At 28.8% G+C, this 23,001-nt stretch overlaps 1 protein-coding gene across 5 annotated transcripts in view; it reads right to left on the bottom strand.

Moving 5' to 3' along the window:
* LOC142332021 (FK506-binding protein 59-like) overlaps nt 1-23,001 on the bottom strand; it is a 100,233-nt gene that overhangs the window by 70,046 nt on the left and 7,186 nt on the right. For all 5 annotated transcript variants that reach the window (XM_075378090.1, XM_075378091.1, XM_075378093.1 and 2 more), the window contains exons 4-6: nt 17,820-17,940; nt 15,197-15,444; nt 1,907-2,057 (exon numbers count right to left, since the gene is read on the bottom strand). In XM_075378090.1, coding sequence (XP_075234205.1) covers nt 1,907-2,057; nt 15,197-15,444; nt 17,820-17,940 — 520 coding nt within the window. The remainder of the gene's footprint in view (nt 1-1,906; nt 2,058-15,196; nt 15,445-17,819; nt 17,941-23,001) is intronic.

Raw genomic sequence — 23,001 nt, 5'->3', positions numbered from 1 at the left:
CAACTTAAAATTCTTACATTGAATAAAAAATATAATTTAGTCCTTAAAATGATCAATGCTAACACAATTGACAAAAAAGAAAACAATTTTTAATAGAGTTAATGATATTTTTAACAATACAAACTATATTTTATGTAAATATTGTTATGATTTTCTATTCATCAAATAGTATAGCATAAGCCTGTAGTTGCTAGCATGTAATATATTTATACAAGGTATTACAGATCTGATGTTCAACAAAATTTATTTATTTATTTTTTAACTGGAAAAATTATTATTAAAAAAATAATTGATAATGTTATTACTAAAAACTAAAGGAGATTTTTTATTAATGGTAAATAACATATACATCTGGGACGTTTTCTTACAGAGGACCATTCAACAATAATTATTTGCTTCTTCATAGAATTACTAATATTGCTGTTGTTAACAAGCTACTTTTAAAATGTTTAGGAGCCCTTAAACAGGTGTATCATAACGTTTTCCTGGAACTTTCATAAACTTTTCTACTCATGAAGAGGAAAAACTTTTCTACTCAATGGAAAAAATTCATACAAATATATGATAAAATGCTTCATTTGCAAGTTACAGCTAGTAAAAGGTTTTGCTTGGATTCAGCTACCCCGGTGAAAAATTGAATAAAAAAAAGTCCCAGAACCATATCTACAGCAGTTTTTGAGAAATTTAGGGGTGAAAATTCAATAAATGGGGGGTAAAATCCCCTATTTTTATGTTTGTCATACAACAACTTTGTTTAATGTGTAATAAACACATAACATTTTTAAGCAAAATTTGTAGAGAATTTAATTCTGAACAAAATGGTGTAAGATAAGCTGAATAAGGCAAAGGAAAGTTAGAAAAATTCAAACTTTATTTAGAAACAGTATACTACACCAACGTGTTTACATACCAGTTTATAATAAATGTTCAAAAATGAGCCCATTATTTTCAACAGATGTCTTGGCAAGCTTCTGCATCACTTTTATTGCTGTTTTTAGTTCTTCAAGGCTGTCCTTAAGTTGCTTAGTCACATCCATAATACAGACAATTAATTACTCATGAGAATCTATTTTTGTTTTGTATACAATATCTTTCATCCATCACCAGATGCAAAAATCTAAAGGTGTTAGATCAGGCGATTTTGGTGGCCAGGAATATGTATCCAGGTGTAGATGAATTGGCTGTTTATGGCAAGAGTAAAGTTTTGTTTGTGTCCTCCAAACCATTGAATGTGAAACTCCGATCCGCTTAAAAAGACATAGCGCACTAAGTTTTATGTTTTTATTACCCACTTAACAGTTACTTTATGCCAAACAAAAAAAGAAAACACGGTTTTTTATCCCCAATTTATTGATTTTCACACCGGAAAAGTAGTTTTTTCTCAAAAACTACTGCAGATACCACCACTCTTATGACCAATTTATTTGATTTTTCAGATAAAAAAAAAATCACTAATTTTGCTGCCCTTTAAGTTTGTAAAAATTTCAGTACGACCGTATTTCACTGGGGGAGCTGAAATCCAAGCAAAATCTTTCACTAGCTGTAACTTGCAAACAAAGTATTTTAGAAAATATATGTTTATATGAAATTTTTGCATTATTTTCAAGTCCCAGAAGAACTTTGTCATACAGCCTGTATATGTAAATAAATACTATAATTTACCTATATTCAGTTTATTCATTTGATATGTTGTTTTTTGTCAAATTTCTGGTGTTAATAAATTTCATGTAGTTAACAAAATTGAGTTAACACTTTTTAACAAATTAGAAACATATTTTTACACAGTAAATTAATGGTTCTGCTAGAAGTAATCACTAATAATAAGATGATAAAGTTATGTTGCAGGTACATTTAAATCATCACTTATAATTAAAAAAAAAATAATAACTTCAATCAACACACTTACCGCCACCATAATCCAAATAATCGATCATTTTTTTGTACATTTTCAAGGCCAAAGAATATTTTTCAGCTTTAAAGTATTTAGCACCTTTTTCTTTAAATAATTTACCTTGTTCTAACTTTGCATCAGCATCCAATTCCCAATGTTCTTGTAGCTGAAACAAAGAAAAATATTTTGAAGATAAATTAATAATATCCTTTACAACCAACCGGCTGGCCTGATAACTGAACAGCTATTCTCCATGACTTCTAATTAACTGGACATTTTACTGACCAACTGCATGCAAAGTATTATTCAAATAAGCATGCCGAGTCAATTTCTAAAACTGTCAAAGAAATATATACATTTTTCCCAGGAACATATTTTTACACTCATGACTATCAACACTAATGGTTTCATTTGTCGATGTAAGATATTGTTTTTTAATAAGAATTTATAAAACACAAATGATGTGTGCTTTCTGAAGGAATTTTTGTTACCAACATCATGAGTAATCATTTTTTTGGCTTCAAATATATTCAAATTTGTAATAATAAATATATAAACAGAATTGATAGAACTTAGTTTAGATTAAATGGACAAAAGTAAAAAATCAATATTCTTTTAGCAAATGTGAAACACTTTTTCTCTTTCCTTCAGTCTTAATACACATAGTTGTAGTAAATAATATAAAATTCACAAGTGAGAATATTAATTTACTTGTAATTGGTAAGATGGAATTATTTATTGTCAGCTAAATTAATTTTGTTTCCATAAAAAGGGATACTGAAAAAGTATCCCTTTTTATCTTTTATCTTATAAAAGATAATTTAAATTTAAAAAATATTTTTTTGCAAATTCTTGAAAAACATTGTACTTTGGAACAAAGGGAATACTATTATTTTTAAACTTTTAAAATTATCTTTAAATTGTTTTTATCATTATTTTTCTTCTTTTGATGTCAGGAACAGACCAAACATGAAGAAAATATATCTCCTGATTTTTACCTCTAATAAAATATTAAACAAAAAAGTTGCAAAAAACGGAGTAGATATTAGAAAGACTGAATAGAAATCTGAATAAATAATAAGAGGAAACTCCAATTTTTAATAGAGAGAAATAATTGCACTTCTTTGGCTATCTTAAAAGCTCTAAACACAAATTTTTTTATGCAATGAAAATCGTTACATTACACTCTATTCAGTTAGCTTATAGACTGAAGAACAAAGATTGCTTTTGTGTTAATGATTTCATCATTCTTCTGCTGAGTCATGTCCCTTGTTTCAGTGCCGATTCACAACACGGCTGTGTCTATATAAAACACAATAATCATTACTCATATTAGTCACAGTATAAAAGTAATTAGTCATATAGTACTCACGTAGTCAAACGGTTATAAATTTATAATATTATGTCATTCAGTTATACTGAAAGACACAATATCACTCTTTTCTTCTTGTGTTCAATTTTGAGATGCTTGTGAATTGGCTGCCTGAACACTTGTACATTCAGTCTGTTTACTTTATAAGCTAACTGAATTTGATGTAAAATACCACTAATAAATTAAAGTTTTTGAAAAATCAAGATTATCAAATAATCTTTTTATTGTATTTACAAAATATATTAATAAATCCTTAATATTTCAATAAAAACCTAAATAAATCTTACAATATCTAGATAATATTATTTATAAAGCATTTTGAATATGTGATTAAATCATATTCCATCAGATAAAGTTCCTTTGACTGAAAAGAAAAAAATTTTTTACCCTTTCATCAAATAATATTAAGTAAACCAGTTTGGTAATATTAGTTATTTAACAAATTGTTGACAGGGGGAAGGGAATGATATAGTTTTTTACAGTGAACATTATTTAATTTGTGTTTAAATATCTAAAAATATATATTTAAACTGAAGCAAAAGGGCTTGCTTCAATAGTTTTATTTCAACTTTATGACTAAGCTTGTTTTACAATTAGTAATTTGTACAACATTTATTTCTATAAGAAAAATAATTACCCCGTCTTGAAAAAAAAAATTAAATCTAATCTTTAATTTTACTGTTTTAACTTAATTTTGCTGTTTTTTAATTTACTTGCTCAGGATGGATGCATTAAAAAAATTCAAAATAAGAAATTTAAAAGAAATAAAATTATACACAATTTTATAAGACAGAAATTAATATTATTACACAAAAATATACACTATTATATAAAACAGAAACTCATGAAATTTCAAATGGGAATTTTGTTTCTTCCTTGTCTTGCAATTTATAAGCTAATGTATTTTTTAGTAAAATATTTCAGGGGGCTAAAAATGAACAAAAAATTTAAAACAACCTTTTCGTTTAAAAATTCTGGATAATAAACAAGATCTGACTCAGAGGAACAATGAATAGTTGTAACAATTTATAACATAAATTATAAATTGTTTAATAAACTTGTCAAATTATTTTTATTTATTTATAAAAATAACTATTTAAATAAGTACAACTATAAAAGATTTTTTAATCCATTTTAAAGGCGATTCTAATTCCTTTACAAACATGAAGATATGGCTGGCTACCCAGAGCTTTGAAACCAATCATGAGGTCACAAATGAAGGAGTTTTTTCAACAGTATGCTAAAACCTATGTCAGAATCGGATAAGTACTTCAATGTGGTCACTTTGTGGTGAAATAATATATATATGTATATAGATAATTTATATAAATGAAATATTTTTCTTTATCTTTATTTACAAGACAATTTTGAAATAGATTCTACATATTTAAAAGCAAATGATCTAAGTAACAAGCATTTCAAATATACTATGTAAATATATATGAAATTAAGGTAGGGAATATTCATTATCATGAGAACAAAATGCGCAAAAGAAGAGTAATTGTAACTAATTAATTTTCTGTAGAATTAAATTTTTAAAGCTTTTGGGTTACTGAAATTTTACTATGTGGTTTTCAAATTGTGTTTTACAGAACTGATTTAATGCAACTGACTATTCTTTTAAAATTTATTAAAATACTCTTTCACTTGCTGTATTTTTTTTCTTATTTCTATTAAGTAAGTTGACTCAACAGAGGTATTTGGTTTTTCATTTTAGTTATTAATTTATATTTACATATAATTTTATTATCTATAAACAATTGAATTAGCAAACTCCAATTTCTCTAATTATAAAATTTTAATTCACTTTCCATAAAAGAAAAATCAATTCTAAAGAAGCAGAATGTATATGAAACTACGGCATTGATTATATGAAAAAAAATTACAGAAACAGTAAACAAACACTTTAAATTAATTTAATTCAAATTATATATAACTGCCAGGATAAAATCTGTTTAACTATATACCAACAGAGAAGTGATTAAAACTGTAACCAAATGTATGGACAAAACAGAATTTATAGCTTTCTCATTTTATGATTAACAAAATAAAATGCCTCACTGCCTAATATTTAATAGAAGAGGAGAAGAAAACTATTAAGTTCTCTCATCGGTAAAGATTAAGTTACTCTACTCTAGATTAGTAGTTGTTACTCTAGATTAAGTTACAATCCTCTAGTTGTATTTATAAATAACAGTAGAAATCTAAAAACACAAAAGTTAACTGGGTTTATAATACAATCTCAGCATTTCTGTTTAAACATTTTAAACAAAATTTAAATTCTTAATTTATTTTTAAAATTTAAGGATTTTTACAATATTCTTATAATTTTTTCACTTTGGTACTTACTGGTTTTACATGGGAGCAAATTTCAATATTAAAAAAAACAAAACTTAAGTTTAGAATTTAGTAAGTTTGTAACTTCCTACTTAAATAATCATTACTGTATCTAATTTATTAACATTAATAAACTTTAAATTTAAAATAATAACAACATAACTATGGAAAAGTAACAAACCATAAACAAAAACTGTAAAAAATTTAGTGACAAACGTTTGGTGAAATTTGGTTGAGCTGTTTTTCTTTATAAAAATGTTAAAGAAACTGTATATTTTTTATTAAAAAATAAGATTATGAAGATTTTCAAAGTAAATTCTTCCTTTCTTTAGAACCCTTTTTGTTTGTCATATTAATTTTTACGTTAAAATGTGTGCATATGATAAATACGAGTACTGTTAAAACACATAGTTCAGTGGTGGCCACCAGATCAAATATTAATTATAAAAAAATAATGTAAAATTTGAAATAGTGTATATTAAAAACACCACATATATTAATTAAAAGAAAAATTAATAGCAGTTATGTAATGATGAAAAATTATTATTAAAAAATAGATAAAAATGGGATAATTCTATGAATTCTTCGATATAATTCCTATGCAAGTTTTCTTCCAATACATAGAAACTATCAAGTATAATCAAAATGAACAAGGTTTAAAATGGTATAAAACACAATTTTTTCCCCCCAACTATTTCATAAGAATTAACTTTTCAAATATAAATTTTTCTTTCATAACAAATATTACCATGATTCAGTTGCTTTGTAGTTATACTGAAATCTGCTTCCAGATGGTTATTTTGGAGCTCTTCTACAAGTTTATAGATGCATCAGGAGGTACCAGTAAAGAGTAAGTAGTGCATTAGAAAAATTTTGTATACATGGAAAAATAAATTAATTAAAGGTGCACTTGTTCATATATTTAATATGTTATACTAAATTTGGTAAGCAATTGAATTTCGTAATCTTTCATATATGTTGAGATTATAGCTTTTATGTTGTTTAAAAAATTGTAGTTGTGATTTAATTATTAATTGCAACCTTACCCATTCCCAAATTTACCAAAATACACTTACTTGAAGAAAAAATAAATCCTCTAATTTCTTTATTTTTTGAAGTTCTGATGTAAATATAAATAAATAACTTGATTCACCAAGTACAGAATAAAATTAAATTATGTAGGATGACACTTACCTTATATCTTTGTATATATACTAAAGTATTTTCACAATTTTTGTTGCATCTTCAGTTGATCCAATCTTTTAATTGTTCATATAAAATTACATATTATAAATACACAACATTAACAAAATAAAATCTTGATAAATACAATAAAACAAAATTTGTTAACCCATGAAATCCGCCCGATAATAGAAAGATACAGCAGCAAGGGACATTGTCCAGGCTCTATTAAAATTATAAATATTTAAAATAAGAATGAATATGTGTGTGTGTGTGGTTTGGCTAGCCAATATTATATTACTATGTAGGATTTTAAATAGATTAAACTAAAAATTAACAATATTTGATAAAAGTGCTGCTATCTATAGCAGATTTATATAATCGTGTCATCCTTATACTCTGCTGGTTGATCCAGCTGAATCCATTTTTATATTTATATATATGAAATCTCTCTTAAATGTTTGAACCCCAACTATTATTATTATTCATATTACATTTTTAATTTCTAATATTACCAAATTAGAGTAAATATCAGGTATTGAATGTTTATTATCAATAAGATGATCAGAAACATTAGAAAAACCCAATTTTCAATTTTTATAATATCTGAAATTTTCAGAAAATCTGGTTTTAAAAGATCCAGTTATCTTTCCTACATAAATATGGTCACAGACGTTACATTGTATTTTGTAAATTCCACCTAAATTATGTACACTACGTGAATCAGTATGTCTAATGTTTTTTAATCTTTTATTGTGATATTTTTTTATCATAAATAAGATATAAGTTGATAAGTTTTATCAACTTATTTTTATCATAAACTTTTGTAATATTTTCAACTGTGCTATCAGTATATATATATATGTATTTTAAATATACACTGTCAATTTTTTGTGTTTAATTTATTGTTATTAAACATATATTATTGTTAATTTTTAATATTTGTTTTTTGTATATATATATATATATATATATAATGGTTGTAGTGAATTTTTAATTGATAATATATACAAAAAACAAATATTAAAAATTAACAATAATACGTGTCATGTAATACAATAATACCAATAAATGAAACACAAAAAATTTACAATGTATATTTAACCTTTCGTGGGCAGTGATGTTTTATGTTTGTAGGTAAATGACATTTTCAAAAAAGGAAGTTCATGCAAAAACTATTTAAAGTTACTGAAAACATGCATTCACGCATAAAAACAGCATATACATTGTGTTTTTGGTGAATTCTGCCAACCAATCTGGTTAAGGAACAATGCTTAATTATCTCACGAGTAAAAGCTTATGCAAAAATGGCACAAGTCTCACCGAGCACACTAGAATTTGCAAACTATAGGTGATGTGTTAGTTCTGATTCTAGTTATGTTTTACATTGAGTTCTTTTCATGTAAAAAACACTGAATAATAATAGTAATAGTAGTAACATTGATGGTAATATAAAAACAGCAATTTTGAAGAAGTAGTGCACCTAGGCAGGGAATAGTATAATATGGCTTTATTATAATAATATAAACATTTTTATCCATTTCCTTTGGAATTTTTGTCTCAGAAATTTTGTTTGATTTCAAATGAAGCAAGCCGAAAATGAAGTTTTGGAAGTAACAGTTTGTAAACAAATTACTCAAAAATGAGTGAAAAACACAAAAAAAAATAGTGCACATGTTTTGTTAAATACACACGATCATTGAATTCTCTGATAACTAAAGTAAAACAGTTTCCAATCACGTTGTATCAGGAATTCCTGTCTCAAAATGATTGAAAGAACATCTCCTGCCATCTCTTGGCATTTATATGTAACTACATGAAAACAAATAGCCGGTCACATTCAGAGACCCACATATGGGTTTCTGCTTGCAAAGGTTTAAAATATGTATATACTGATAGCAAAGTTGAAAATATTACAAAGGTTTATGATAAAAATAAGTTTAAACTTGATACCAGACAAACAATCATAATAAAACATTAGACATACTGTTTCACATAAAACAGTATGTCTAATGAGTATAATTTGAGTGGAATTTACAAAATAAAACGTAATGACTGTGACCATATTTATATAGGAAAGACAAATATATCTTCAAAACCAGATTTTCTGAACATTACAGATATTATAAAAATGGAAATTTGGGTTTTTCTAATTTTCTGACATCTTGCTGATAGCAAATATTCAATATCTGATATTTACACTAACTTGGAAATATTAGAAACTGAAAAATGTAATATGATGAATAATAATAATAATAATAATAATAATAATAATAATAGGTGTTTAGACTTTTAAGAGAGATTTTACATATAAATATTCAGCTTGGATCAACCAAGAAACAGAGAATGAGGATGGCATGACTATAAAGGGTACAACAGATTGCAAAACTTTATCAAATATTGTTAATTTTTAGTTTAATCTACTTAAAATCCTACACAGTAATATAATATAGGCTAGCCAAATTACACACACATATTCATTCTTTTTTTAAATAATTATAATTTTAATTTTTAATTAATATTTTTTATTATTTGAAACATATTTTTATATATGGAATTTTTAACTTTTAACCCAATTTAAATAAATTAGGTAGGTAGGTAATTTTGATTTTAAATTTAAAAGTAAAAATTTTTAATTTTAATTCCATTTTGATTTGAATTGATTTTAAAGTTTATATCCATCGTTTTAACAAATTTTGTTTTATTGTATTTATTAAGATTTTATTTTGTTAATGTTGTATATTTATAATATGTAATTTTACATGAACAATTAAATGATTGGATTAACCGAAGATGGAAAATTGTGAAAGTACTTTTATATATACACAAATATATAAGTTAAGTGTCACCCTACCTATTTTAATTTTATTCTGTACTTGGTGGATCTAGTTATTTATTTATATTTGTATAATAGTACAGAGGAATATGAGTCTTAAAACTGACTTTAAATATATATATACATATTATAGAGATTAGAAGATTTTACATAGTTGATTTTTTTAAATTCATATTAAGACCTTTAAGTTCTTTTACATATGCTATATGCTTCTAGAAAATAAGCCCAAAGAGTTCATAAATACATAAACAGCACTATAATGTACAGCTACATTCCTCATGCATCTTTTTCTTTAATGAACATAAGGAGGGTTATACTTGGGAGCAATTAAGTTTCTGGGAAGATATATGAGTATTTCCATTACTTTCTTGAGACAAAAACTTAATCCACTGTACAAAATAAGACAGTTCTACAATTTTCAAAAAAAATTGTAGAAAAGTTTTTTCAACTGGTTTTCATTACCTACAAAATAATAATCCTATAACTTATCAAGTTACTTTAAAAAATGTAAGAGATCTGTTAAACACAATATAAACCAAGAGAGAGAGAGAAAGGATGCCTGTTGTATTAAAATTACCGATTATGACCAACTCCAAACCACAACTGACTTTTTGTAAAAGTGGATTAGAAAAATCCTTAGTATATAACCTACAAGCATTCATCTGGCATCTTAAATTTCTGTCTCTCAAACAATAAAAACAAGTCTGTTTCAGGACACCCAATATGAATTTCAAAAGTTATATTGAAAATGTTCCCACCATATATATATATATATAGCACCTAAAACGATAGCAACTACAGTAAGAAAATGTTAAGGATGCATATTCTTAAAAATATTTAAGAGCCCACAAAAATTAAATAAACAAAAATCAGTGAAAAACTACTTTCTGGCTTTCATGTACGAATGAACATATAAAACAAATTCACCCTCTTGAGGGGATCTGAGCAAAATGAACAGTTCAGTTGGATACTTCCACAAACCGATTCTGGGAACTGTTGACTTTTCTCAACTTTAGAAAGTGTTCTTGGATGACTCAAGTTATTAGCAAGTAAAGCAGTCTGCTGTAGTGTACAGTTAATTCGGTCAACAGAAAATTTCAACTCTGAAGAAATTGCGGGCAGGATAGGCACCATTAAATGAAGGAATCTAGCAGCACATCTTTGGGTAGATTTGTTTGTGTAGTCTCTGTAGACCCTGTGGAGACCCTTACCCTGTTTTTATTATCCTTTAACTCCTTTTCATGGGAATGTCTAGTTGATGTCCTCCAAGCTAAGCATATAAAGGTTGGTAGATTTAGTACACCATTAGTTATCTGTATGGTTTGGTGGGGGATACAGCACATGCCAATGGAATTATCCAATTATTCTTGTCACCTATTTGGTGAATAAACACTAAATTGACCTTTGGTTAAGATTCTTGTCGGGAAAATCACACCTCCTAATAAACTAAAATTTCTATGATACATCATAAATAATTCCTGTTATATCAAATAAGAAAATAAAAATTATGTTTGAATATATATTTGGAAAATTTTTGTTTTACATTTTAACAACAACCACAGGAATAATACAAGAATTAATTAATTTTGAAAAATTATAAAACTGTTTTTAGTGTACGTTAACTTAATAAGATTTAACATTTCTTATATTTTTGAAAATGATCAGAAAAATCTGCCTTATAAATCGATCTATAAAAACGAACCTGCAACACAGACACAAAGGAAATACAAAATCAAAAGAGGAAGATACAATTATAATTAATTTTTCTTTAACGGATATAAAAATGACTAACATTAACATTAATTAGTTAACTGTCCTTTATAACTAAATTTTATTTTAAATCATTTGTGACACAATGATTTAATCCCTTTCTAAACATTTTCAATAGGTAAAAATGCACAATTTTATAGTTACAAGTAAACCGTTTAAGTATAGACAATATATATATATAATAGTATAAACTACCACTGCTTCAGTGGTGGAGAGGCAGTGTCTGTCTTTCACGCAGGTTACACATTTGCATTATACTCAGAGATATTTTTTCACATGTTCAAATTTATCACTCAAGCCTATTACAATCACACCAGTGAAGTATATAATACGAGGATTGTTCAGTAATTAAAGGACAAATGACCAAAGGAAAACTGTTATTTATTCAATTATAATGACACTAATGCTATTTTTCAACATAAATCTCTGTTACATTTAGGAACTTGTCCCATATTTCTTGAGCTTTTTTATTATAGTAAAGAATTATTCTGTGTGGTAAACTCAGTTGTTTCTATTCCATACACTGAAATTTAGATTCCAGCTAAAAATGGTAATCTAAGTTTCACCATAAGTTATGCAATGTAAAAAAAAAAAAAATGCATAATTTTCTACTAAAAACTATGACTTACGTTCAGTACAAATGTGAATTTGGGTATCTGTTTTTTGAGTTGATTATCTCAACTCACTTTGAACATGTTCTGCAATAATTTAGCTTAGCACGTATAATGGAATGGCCAATGCCACACTGCAACAATATTTGCAGTGCAAATTTCTGCCGTTCCCTGAACTGTTATGTGCCTGTCCTCTCAAATAAGATCATTAAAATGATTTTGCACCAGTTTTCTACTATAACAAAAATTGGTGATACTTGTTCTGGTGAATTTTAAATGTGTGTTCCAACTACATAAATTTCACAGCTAATACACTTTTTACCATACTATTTTAATATCCAGGAGTGAATTTTTGTCAATTTTACACTTTCAGAAAATAAAAATCTTATTACAGCATGCTGTTCTTCCATGATACATACTTCAAGCAGAACAGACATTATGAAAGAAACAAAAGAAGTTCCAATATTATTTTAGATAGGGTATAAATTACAACATTATAGTGTTGCAGCTATTATTATTACTACTAACTTGTGCCTTTATTCTCAAGTTAATTTCATTCAAGAAAATATATGCTACAATGGATTTTTTTTTCTTAAAGGAGAAGAAATGTAATGAGTGAATAAGTATTCTATGATACATTTTTTTGCTCTGTATTTCTTATTAGAATGGTTAATCTAACTTTGAGTTAACTTTATTTGTAAAATTATTATTGAAATAACAAATATTATTACTTGTATTGAGTAATAAATTTATTTTACACCTAAACCATGTTCATCTAATAGTATATGAAAGGTTATCTCTAAAGTAAAGACAGTTTAATTGTAAAAAAATTTATTCTGAAAACTTTATAAATATTTTTTATTTCCCTTAAACTACATCCTTATACTACTTCTCTACGTAATCCCACATGTATTAAGGCATTTATCATAGCAATACACCAGCTTCAATATACCTTCATTGTATTCTTCTGCAGTCAATCCACTTAGTCACTGATTAACAGCATTTTTAAGTTCATTGTCACCTGTGAATTGCTTACTACTCAAAAATTCTTTAATTTTCCAAAAACTGGTAATCAGAAGGAGCTAAGTTCGGACATTTCAATTTAATTGTCTTTAGATAAAAGTTACAGAAGTTGAACAAAAATGTAAGCAGTGACTAGTTTTATAATTAAAATTATGTACATATTAGTAATCTGACCTCCTTTCAAATACAAAGTAATTATTCTTCCAGAAGACATTTTTAAAACTTTTTTAATCAGTAGCATTAACATGGTCTAGTTTTAATGACATTATTTAAAAGCTAAGGAAATTTTAACTCCTTTAGTAAACAGTTTATAAACTATTTGATCAACAGTATTTTGGCTATATTTAATTTATTTTAAAATTAAACAATTTTTCAAACACTACAAACATCAAACACAACACGAATGCTTTGATGCCTTTAGGGCAGAAGGTCCCACCCATTTTAAGTGATCTGAAAATTTTTTACAGCATCATTTGTTTTGGATTGATATTTAAAGCTTTTTCAGGGTCAATACAATACTTGATACTGAAAGATCTCAGTAGCAGAATGACCACTCATTTGCAAAATATGAATCATGTTGCATATCCCTTGATGGGTTAACAGTAACAGGTTCATGTTTCATCAACTGCTGCACCAGCACTTAAACAGAATGGAGGGAGATGTATAATGAGGGTTTACTTTTAACAAACAATCATCAGTAATTATGAAATAGTAATTGTATATTAATAATACATAATGGTATAAATTAAATTATATGGAATGGACACTGATACAATTCTGTAAGCCTAAAATGATGATATCCCTTGTTTTATATATATATATATATATATATATATATATATTGTTACCACATATATGCTTAAGTTAATATCGGCAGACAATATCGGTAGCAGCTAAGATGTGAGCAGGAGCACAGTATATGTATGTGCTGGTACAAGCATCATCACTCCTGCCACGCAGTTCTTCCACCGCTGTGGCCCCACCACTCTTTCGGGCTCCATTAAAAGAGAGTGAATGTTTAATTCATCATTGAGCACCACCTGGAGAAGATCAAGAAGAAGATGGAAGAAAACAGAAGTTCCCTGGCTGCTTTATTGTGGGACCTCCTGACGGATGCTAAAATCCCTGCTGGGCTTCAATTGTCCTGGCCAGCAGACTCAGCAGCAGGAGCCAGCCCAGCATGGAATCGCTCAGAGAGAACTGCCTCAGCCATCCTAGCGAAAGACAACTGACGCTGACCCAACACTGCGGGGCTCTGGGGGGTCACCATTGCCACGCTTTAGTGGGGACCCAACTGCTGCTAAGGGGAATCCTGGTCTGATTACAATGGAGAAGTTACAACTACCTGACTTTGCCGGAGACCAGCTTCTGGACCCAACGTCTCTTCTCAGAGCTAATACAAAAAACGGCCCTTTCAGGATTACCACGAGGTTATAAATTACGAGCCGACAACAACAGCCCTTCTCAAGACTACCATAAGGTTATTAATTACAATGAGCCATCGAAGCCATCTACAACAAAAACGACCATTTTCAGGGCTACCACAAGGTTATTAATATTATTAAGTGCCACATGCTGTCATGCCATTTGGCGACAATATACACAATATAATATTCTTTCACCCTCTGCAAAGCACAGAAGAGAAATTCTTACCTTTTTACTTCACCAAAACGCTTTTGTGTCTAAGTTCATCCTCAGTGATAAATTCTTAAACTGCTTATAAAAAATTAAAGGTGAGAATATTTCTAATTCTGTGCTTAATGGAGACTGAAAGAATATTATATTGTATATATAGATGTTTATGTACAGAGGAAAAAAGATGGACTATAAAAAGTTTAACCTAAATAAACTAACATATATATATATATATATATATGTATGTAATATATAATATATGTAAGGCTGTTTAAAACATGCTAAACCTCTCTAGAAAGCTGTATTTAGTCATTAAACAAATAAACCGTTTTTTTATTAAAAAAAAATTATTTCTTTACGTAATGTGCATAAAAAAAATCATACGAGGATCTGGATGAAAAACAAAATTCAAACTTATTATTGCTGTAAAGCATAACCAACTTCCAGATAGATTAAAAAAAAAATTAAGAGTCTGTGGTTATAATACATTTATTCCAAACTTCAAAATAATAATAACCATAAATTAATTATTTACTAACCTTTTCAAAACTGTTTAAGGTGACTGTGTAATTAAGTTTAGCATTTGGTGGAATTCCTAATTCTGGTTTACCTTGAGAACCCCAACCATATTGTGAACTAAGTTGAAGCAACGACTTTTCTCTCAATTTAAATTTATCTAATGCACGTTCCACGCCGCTGGGTATTCCTTCTTCACTTCCTTCACCAAGGCAGAATGAGACATCTCTATCTTCTAGCACTTTGCCATCGTATTCACAAACCACATGAACTAAAATAATTAACAAATTAATTAATTAAAAACTGGAAATTATAACTTGCAGTTTACAAAAATAAAAATTAACATGTAATATAATGTATAATGTTTTATAAATATCCTTCAGTTATTTTTCATTCAAGAAGCACACTCAAAAAAAGATAGAAACCACTAGGGACCAAGTTTAGCTATAGTATGGGTAGTCAGAAACAGTCTAGTTGTTCCATTAAACAGTAATGTTACAAAGTCAATTAGGCTTATACTTCTGAATACCTGTTGCAATCACTTTAGTGCTTCTCTGATTCAACATTTACCTCACCTTATAAAAGGACTGGAGTTTTTCTGTTCCAGTAGATTGCCTCCATTATTTCTAAAGTGAAGTAGTTGTTTAAACTTCCATCCAAGTTGAACAACAGTAAGCTTTAAACGAGGGCAGTTCAGAAAGTAACCTCTGTTTGCTCTTTATGCGGGAAGGAATGGAAGTAGGCACTACTGTTTTTGTACAGACGTGGGCGGGAGGCCAGTCAGCATCCAGCCATGGGAGTAGCAAGGTCGTACGATTGCTTGATTTTCTGTAGCTTGTTAAAATGTGTGCTGCAATAGAAAACCCTGCAAAGTGTGCATTATTATTATAAGGTTTCTCATGGCAAAAAAAATATTCAGGGGCAGATATTTATTGGAAACTTTGTGCTGTGTATGGACCAAAGATTATGAGCAAAGGAGTTGTACGTGATTGAGTTCGTTCATTCAAAAGTGGACGAAGAAACATGCATGACAAACATTTTTCACAGGTGTCATTAAGTACATAGCACTGAACTTGGAAGATGAATTCTTTGACGTGTCACAACAAATCATCTGTAATGACAGCTCAGTTTGTTCATTATGTATTTCCTTTCTCTGTAAAGTAACATCATATTACTCATACATCCATAACACCAAGAACATTCTTAGTTTATGGATGAGATTTGATGGATTAAAATATAGTTTAGTGTTATTTTTATATTAAAGAAATAAATAACAGATTCCATTTTTCAAGACACAGGATTTCAATGTTTTACCTCATTTTAACATGTTCAGTCCACAATTCTGTAAACCATGAGACTCCTTACATCTGCTATTCCCTCAATTTTATGATCTCTGAAATTTTCCTTTTCTTTGCCAAGATAGTTGGGATTTTCCAATCAAATTATAGTTAATTATTTGAAATGTTTAAGAGTTAAATTAAATTTTATATTTTAATTTTAACATGACATTTACTTATTTATAAAAGATTAATTTCCTCTGTTTTAATATTTGGATTGATGAAATCTTGTAATAACAAACTATATACTGCCACAACTTGTTTTTCCTTTACTATTAATGTATAATGATTTAGGCTTTTAAAATTAGAATAGAGTGACAATAAAGATTTTTTGGTATAACTTTATATCCAAGTGTATTTACTTTAAATTATTCTAAATTTTAGGGGATTCATCTTTCCCAACTGTATGGCAATGTACGTAATGCATTAATTTACGGATGACCATAATTTCATGCTTCACTACCTGTCCCATGCTTTCTTATAATTTACGCATGTATACCTTGAGGTTTACAAGGTACCAGTCAGAGTTACTTTCTTTAAAAATAAGGATTTTTAACATCTCTGAAACAGAGTTCAATGTAACTAGCTACATTGATTTACAAGAGAAAAGAGATTTTTACATAAATTGAAATAACATTCAGATCTGAAAAAGAACACATAATTACAAAACTCACGTTTCTGTAGCAAACAGATTAAATGACTGCTGCCAAAAAATCATTAAATACATCTTACTTAAAAAATACACAGATGTGTAAACACATAATGTTCTGCATGCAATAACAAATTATACTGTCTCTAACTTTAGCTAGGGTTATAGCACAATCAATCCTTTGGAATCAAAGATTTTCCAACCACCTTTGAAGGACAGGTCTGCTCATTCCAAAACTAACCACTGAATGGAATGTACCTTATGTAACAAAGAGTTGGCTGATATTTTTTAATACTGTACATCTTTCTTTTAATCTATTTACTGTAAAAATTAACGAATCTGAGACGTATGAAAAAATCTAGAGCTATCAATAGCAATAATTTATATACACCATACACTTTAAGATACAATTACAGATAATCCATAAAGAGTTGGCATTTCTGCTAATGCACAGTATGAATTAAAAAAAGTTCACTTTCTATATGTCATATCTGGTAGAATTGCTAGGGATAATGCAATCAAAGTTAAATAGCACCAACTACAGCAAGACTGACATATTTATAGAAAAATGTAATCAAAGAAAAAAATACTATATATATATATATATATATATATATATATATATATATATTTATGTATGTGTATTTTCTTAATTCATACCATTTACAGTGCTTCCTTCATTAGGAGTTGAATGACCGTCACCAGCCCTTAAAATTGTCCTAAGTATGCCGCCATCTTTTTTTGAAGATAAATCTTCAGCTTGCCACTCAAGCATTTCAATCTAGAAAAAAAAAATCAGTATAATCATACTTAAAATAACAGCAATTCAAAAGTCCCTTTAAACTCATCAACAAACTTAAAACAAAACATGTAACTGATATGAGCAGTAATTTTATTGCCACAAAGTTGTTTTTCTCATTATTGTCATATTTTGTTAAGTAATGAGAATCATTAACTTCTTAAATGCTCTGGGCATATAAATACACTATTACATCAATGGAATCAGTCTGTATGGATGTTTTAATACATCTGCCAGGTATTTTCAGACTGGGTTGTAGTGACATTTAATGATAAAGACTTTGTAAACAATTTTTAAACATTTATATTTTGTATAAATTTATGAGGTTTGATAAAAAAAAACACTTAATTTTAGTTTTTCTCAAAAAAATCTTTATTCATCAATACTGATTTTGTCATCTTCAAAGTACTCCCCTTCACATATAATTTTTAATTCAATACAATTTTCAGTATGGCGTTTAGCTCCTTCAGCGATTCTGTCTTTATTTCTTCAATATTGGCAAAATGTCAACCTTTCATAACTCTTTCAGTTTGGAGAATAGGAAGAAGTCACAGGAAGCCACGTCTGGCAAATAAAAGGCTGAGGCATCACAACTGTGTTGTTTTTGGCCAAAAATTCACAAACATGCAGTGAAGTGTGCATGGGTGTATACCCATGACCACCAGTAATGACCTGTTTCAGCAGTTCTGGATGATCATTCACTTCATTCAGCAACTTCTAAGCAACATTCATTTGGCACTGCTTTTGGTCGAAATTAACAATTTTGGAACAAATTTTGTTGCCATACATTTTGTGCCTAAAAAATCTGAAAACACTGCTTGGCATGAGCCAAATGATATGCCATCATTAGCAACCTCTTGAAGTGATTTGGTGATTGTCCATTATCATTTTTTTCACTTTTTCGACGTTGTCATTGGTTGTCGATACGTTAAGACATCTAGGGGTGTTATCATCAATGTCTTTACAGCCCTCTTGGAAATGTTTGTACTACTTGTAAATGATTGTTTTATTCACAGAAGAATCGTCAAAAGCAACATTCAACATTTCCAATGTGGTGCTAGACTTTTTTCCACTCTTAAAGCAAATTATTTGTTTCATTTTTCCACAAGTTAAAATTGTCGACCATACCAAAACTCAGGTTAACATTTTCGACCAATATAAATAAGGCAGCATTTCTCAACCTTCAGTATTTGTGACACAATTTTCAATCATAATTTTCATTGTGCCCCTCTCATACAATAATAATGTATTTTGACGCTAAAGCTACACTACAACCTTAATTACAAAGAATAAGTAAATTTATTGATATTTGGCAACACCAATCCGCTGAATTGACATAACCAGAATTGATGCCTATCTATTGCTCTCTTATGTCCACCATATCGAAAATTCTTGTGGCCTTGTGAGAAGTTCCGATTTGTTTTGAACATTCTGGAATGTCTGCGCAAACATGTAAAATTGCTGCACCTCAGTCAAGTCAATCCTTCTATCGCTATTCAATCTATTGTGAATGTGTATGTTGTAATTTGCATGTTAATTGCAATTCATGGTATTAAATATTCACAGCAGTAGATTACTACAGAATCTTAAAGTTTAAAGGGCATATGGTTAAAGTTTTACGTGGGCATAAACGAGCATTAGATAATACTGGAGCACCGACGAGCGTGGTTCCAAACATAAAATCAAGAAAATATTACCAAAAATACTTAAATTTTGGTTTACCAGTACTGAAGTAAATGAAGAAGAAAGGCGCATACTTGTCATTTGCTCAAAAAATTTGGTAGCAGACAGCATGAAACCTAATAAACTTAAAATTACATTTGGAAATGTTTCATAGTAAGTACATTAACAAACCCAGAGAATTCTTCAAATTAAAATCATATGGAAAGCAAACATCGTTTTTAAAAAACAAAAACTTTATGAATGAAAAAGTTTTATTTGCCTCTTACAAAGTTTTATATAAAATAGCTAGACATAAAAAGCCTCATACCACTGGTGACAAGCTTATTTTGCTAGCTGCAATTGAGATTGTAGAAACTATATTTGGGGATAATTTTGCCAAACAATTGCCATCCATACCTCTATCAAATGATACTGTTGCCTGTTGAATTGGTGATGTAGCTGAAGATGTACAGTATCAGTTTTTCAGGAAGTTGCGTGACAAATTGTTTTCAATTCAACTTGATGAGGCAACAGATAACAATTAAGATTCTCACTTCACTACCTATATTCGATTTTGTGACTGTATGTCAGCAGTAGAAAAACTACTTTTCTGCACACCAATAGAACTCAAAGCAACAGCCCTCACATTATTTGCTATCTTAAATGCTATCTCAAACATAGAGTGGAAAAACTGTATCGGAATATGCACCCTGATGATGCTTATTCAATGTCTGGAAGATTCCAAAGTATACAAAAGCACACTTGTGAAACAAAAATCTTCATACATATCACATGATCCACAAAGAAGCTCCGGCTCCAAAGAAATGAATATTGTGCTAAAGTGGTTGCAACTGTTGTAAGTTATATAAAAATGAGACCCCCAAAATCAGAGAATCTCTCTGCACTTTGTAAAGGCAAGGGTGCAGTAAATTCAGCGTTACTATTTTATTGCAAGGCAAGATGGTTATCATGTCAGAAATTTTTGCAACGTGTTTATGAATTATGAGATAAAGTCATCACTTTTCTAGAAGAAACCGACTGAAAGCCAAGAAGTTTCAAGATGGTTTATTTTTAATGGAATTGAACTACTTGGTCAACAAATTATTTATTTGAGAAATTAAATACCCTGAATCTTCAACTCCAAGGAGAAAATACACATATATTGGATATGAAAGATAAAATTAATGCTTTTTGTGAAAAAAATGGAATTGTGGAGCAAAAATTTAAAGCAAAATAACTTAGAAATGTTTGCAAATGGGGATGAATGTGTTAAAACTTACAAGGCTGAATAACAACACGTGAAAGTTGTTTTTGTAAACATTGAAAATCATTTACCCATGCTGGTAAAGAATTTTCAAAAGTATTTTCTTGCTGATAAATTGCTAGCAAGCAAGTTACAAGTGGATTATGGATCCATTTCAAAATACTCCTGAAGGGGGTCTCAACTGCCGAAGAAGAAATCTCCTTAGGCTTTTAGAGCAAGTGGCAAAATCAAAAGACGATTTAGTAATAAATCGCTCTTTGAATTTTGGGCATGGGTGGATGATGAGTTTTCTGTACTAAAAACAGAGCATTTTGTATACTATTACCATTTTCAATGTGCTGCCTTTGCAAAACCAGATTTTCTGCTGTGAAAATCCGCAGAATACTATAACAGTATAGCAAGTCTGAGTGATGGATTCTTACGAATTAAGAAGAAAGTAATAGAAAATATAATTCGATGAATCCAGAAAGGGGCTAAAAGAAACCTAGTAAAGGTAACAGGTCTGGTTAACGGTTGTCTTTTGCAATATTGCCCACTGACACACTAAACAAATGTTTGTTCTTAAGAGTTACCGGACCACAGTTAGGAGTGTATGGGAATGAAAGGGTGAAATCAATCATTCTCACACTCAAATGGAGTCTAGCCCGGCAGTTAAAGAATATAGGTGTATAAATACTGCAGGGAAGACCAGTTAAAAATCAGTTCTTTAAGGTGAGTTCTGCGAATCAGTCTGTGACATGTCAGTCAGCGAAAGTATTCTGCAAGGAAGTAAGTGAAGGAGCGAACTTCGAGTGCAGGTTCGATGCAATTAAGGTGACGCCACAAGTAACTACAGTACATGGAAACAAGATATGGTTCGGTGAGTTACTGTAACACTATAAGTGAAAGAAATAATGTACTAAATTTCATTCATATACTGTTAGGGTAGTTTTATTTGTGAACAGCAAAGGTATTTGCAGCGAAAGAATTTTATACCTGTCTTACCTATCTTTGTTAATACAAGACTAGTGGTTAAAAGTGTTAACACTAGCGGCCATACTAATGTCTTTTGTCAATAGGACTGAATTCTGATTTTACAATCTATTTATCTACCTGTGAATAAATCCTGATTTTAAGTTCTGTTTTGTACGTAATCTCTGTTTATTATTATTGACATTTAATTGTTTGTTTGTTATTTAACATTATTGTCATTATTCTAAATATTATTATGAGATTTATTTTTATTGTCTGTTATTATTCTGATTATTATTTGTGGTTGTGATTACTATACTTTTTTTTATTTGTTTTATGATGATCTGATGTTTTCTATTATTACTATTGTCATTATTATTGATTTGTCTTGTTTTACTTACATTTTTAAACAAATAAAATGTAATTATATAACCATTTTCAATTGTCAATCTCTCAATATTCTGAGTGAGCCGTCAACATGTGACAATATTATATTTTGAAGATAAAATGTCGATCTCAGCTAAATATAGAAAAAGAGCTCCGAGTAACTATTTCTAAAATTAAAACTTCCTTCGAAAAGCTTTGCTCAACAAGACAGACCCAAGGGAGTCACTAACAGTTATTAAACCTGTTTTTAATTTAGTAATGATAAGTAAATTATTAATACATTGCGCAGTACTGATACAATCCTACTTATAAGTGTATTACATCAGTGTAAATGAGTATTTTATTATTTATTATGTCAGAATATATTTTGTTTTCCTTTTCTTTCAGTAAATTAATACATTATTTTAATAATATTTTCTTTTTGATATGCTCGCGCTCCCCATTTTTAGTGTATCATGCCCATTCGGGAAGTGCGTCCCACAGGTTGAGAAAAACTGCATTAAGTCTACAAAAAAAAGTGACAAATGGACTTATACAGCCCAGGAAACTGAATAATTCTGTGTATTTTGATCAAACTTCATATTTTGTGAATATTTATTATTCCAAAATGTGAGGGATTATTTGGAACTGATAACCGTTTTAAGTTTTTGAGCTTTAAAAACATATGTCAACAGCAAATAAAATTTATTTGCTTCACTCTTTCTTTTGGTGATGAGTCATAATATAGAAACAACTGGCTGCAACATATAAAAAAAAATCATGAAGTTTTCTACATCATG

This window comes from Lycorma delicatula, chromosome 11 (assembly GCF_047948215.1).
Source record: "Lycorma delicatula isolate Av1 chromosome 11, ASM4794821v1, whole genome shotgun sequence".
Classification (NCBI taxonomy): Eukaryota; Metazoa; Arthropoda; class Insecta; order Hemiptera; family Fulgoridae; genus Lycorma; species Lycorma delicatula.
Note: the sequence above shows the minus strand (reverse complement) of the source record. Positions and strands in the feature narration are given on the sequence as shown.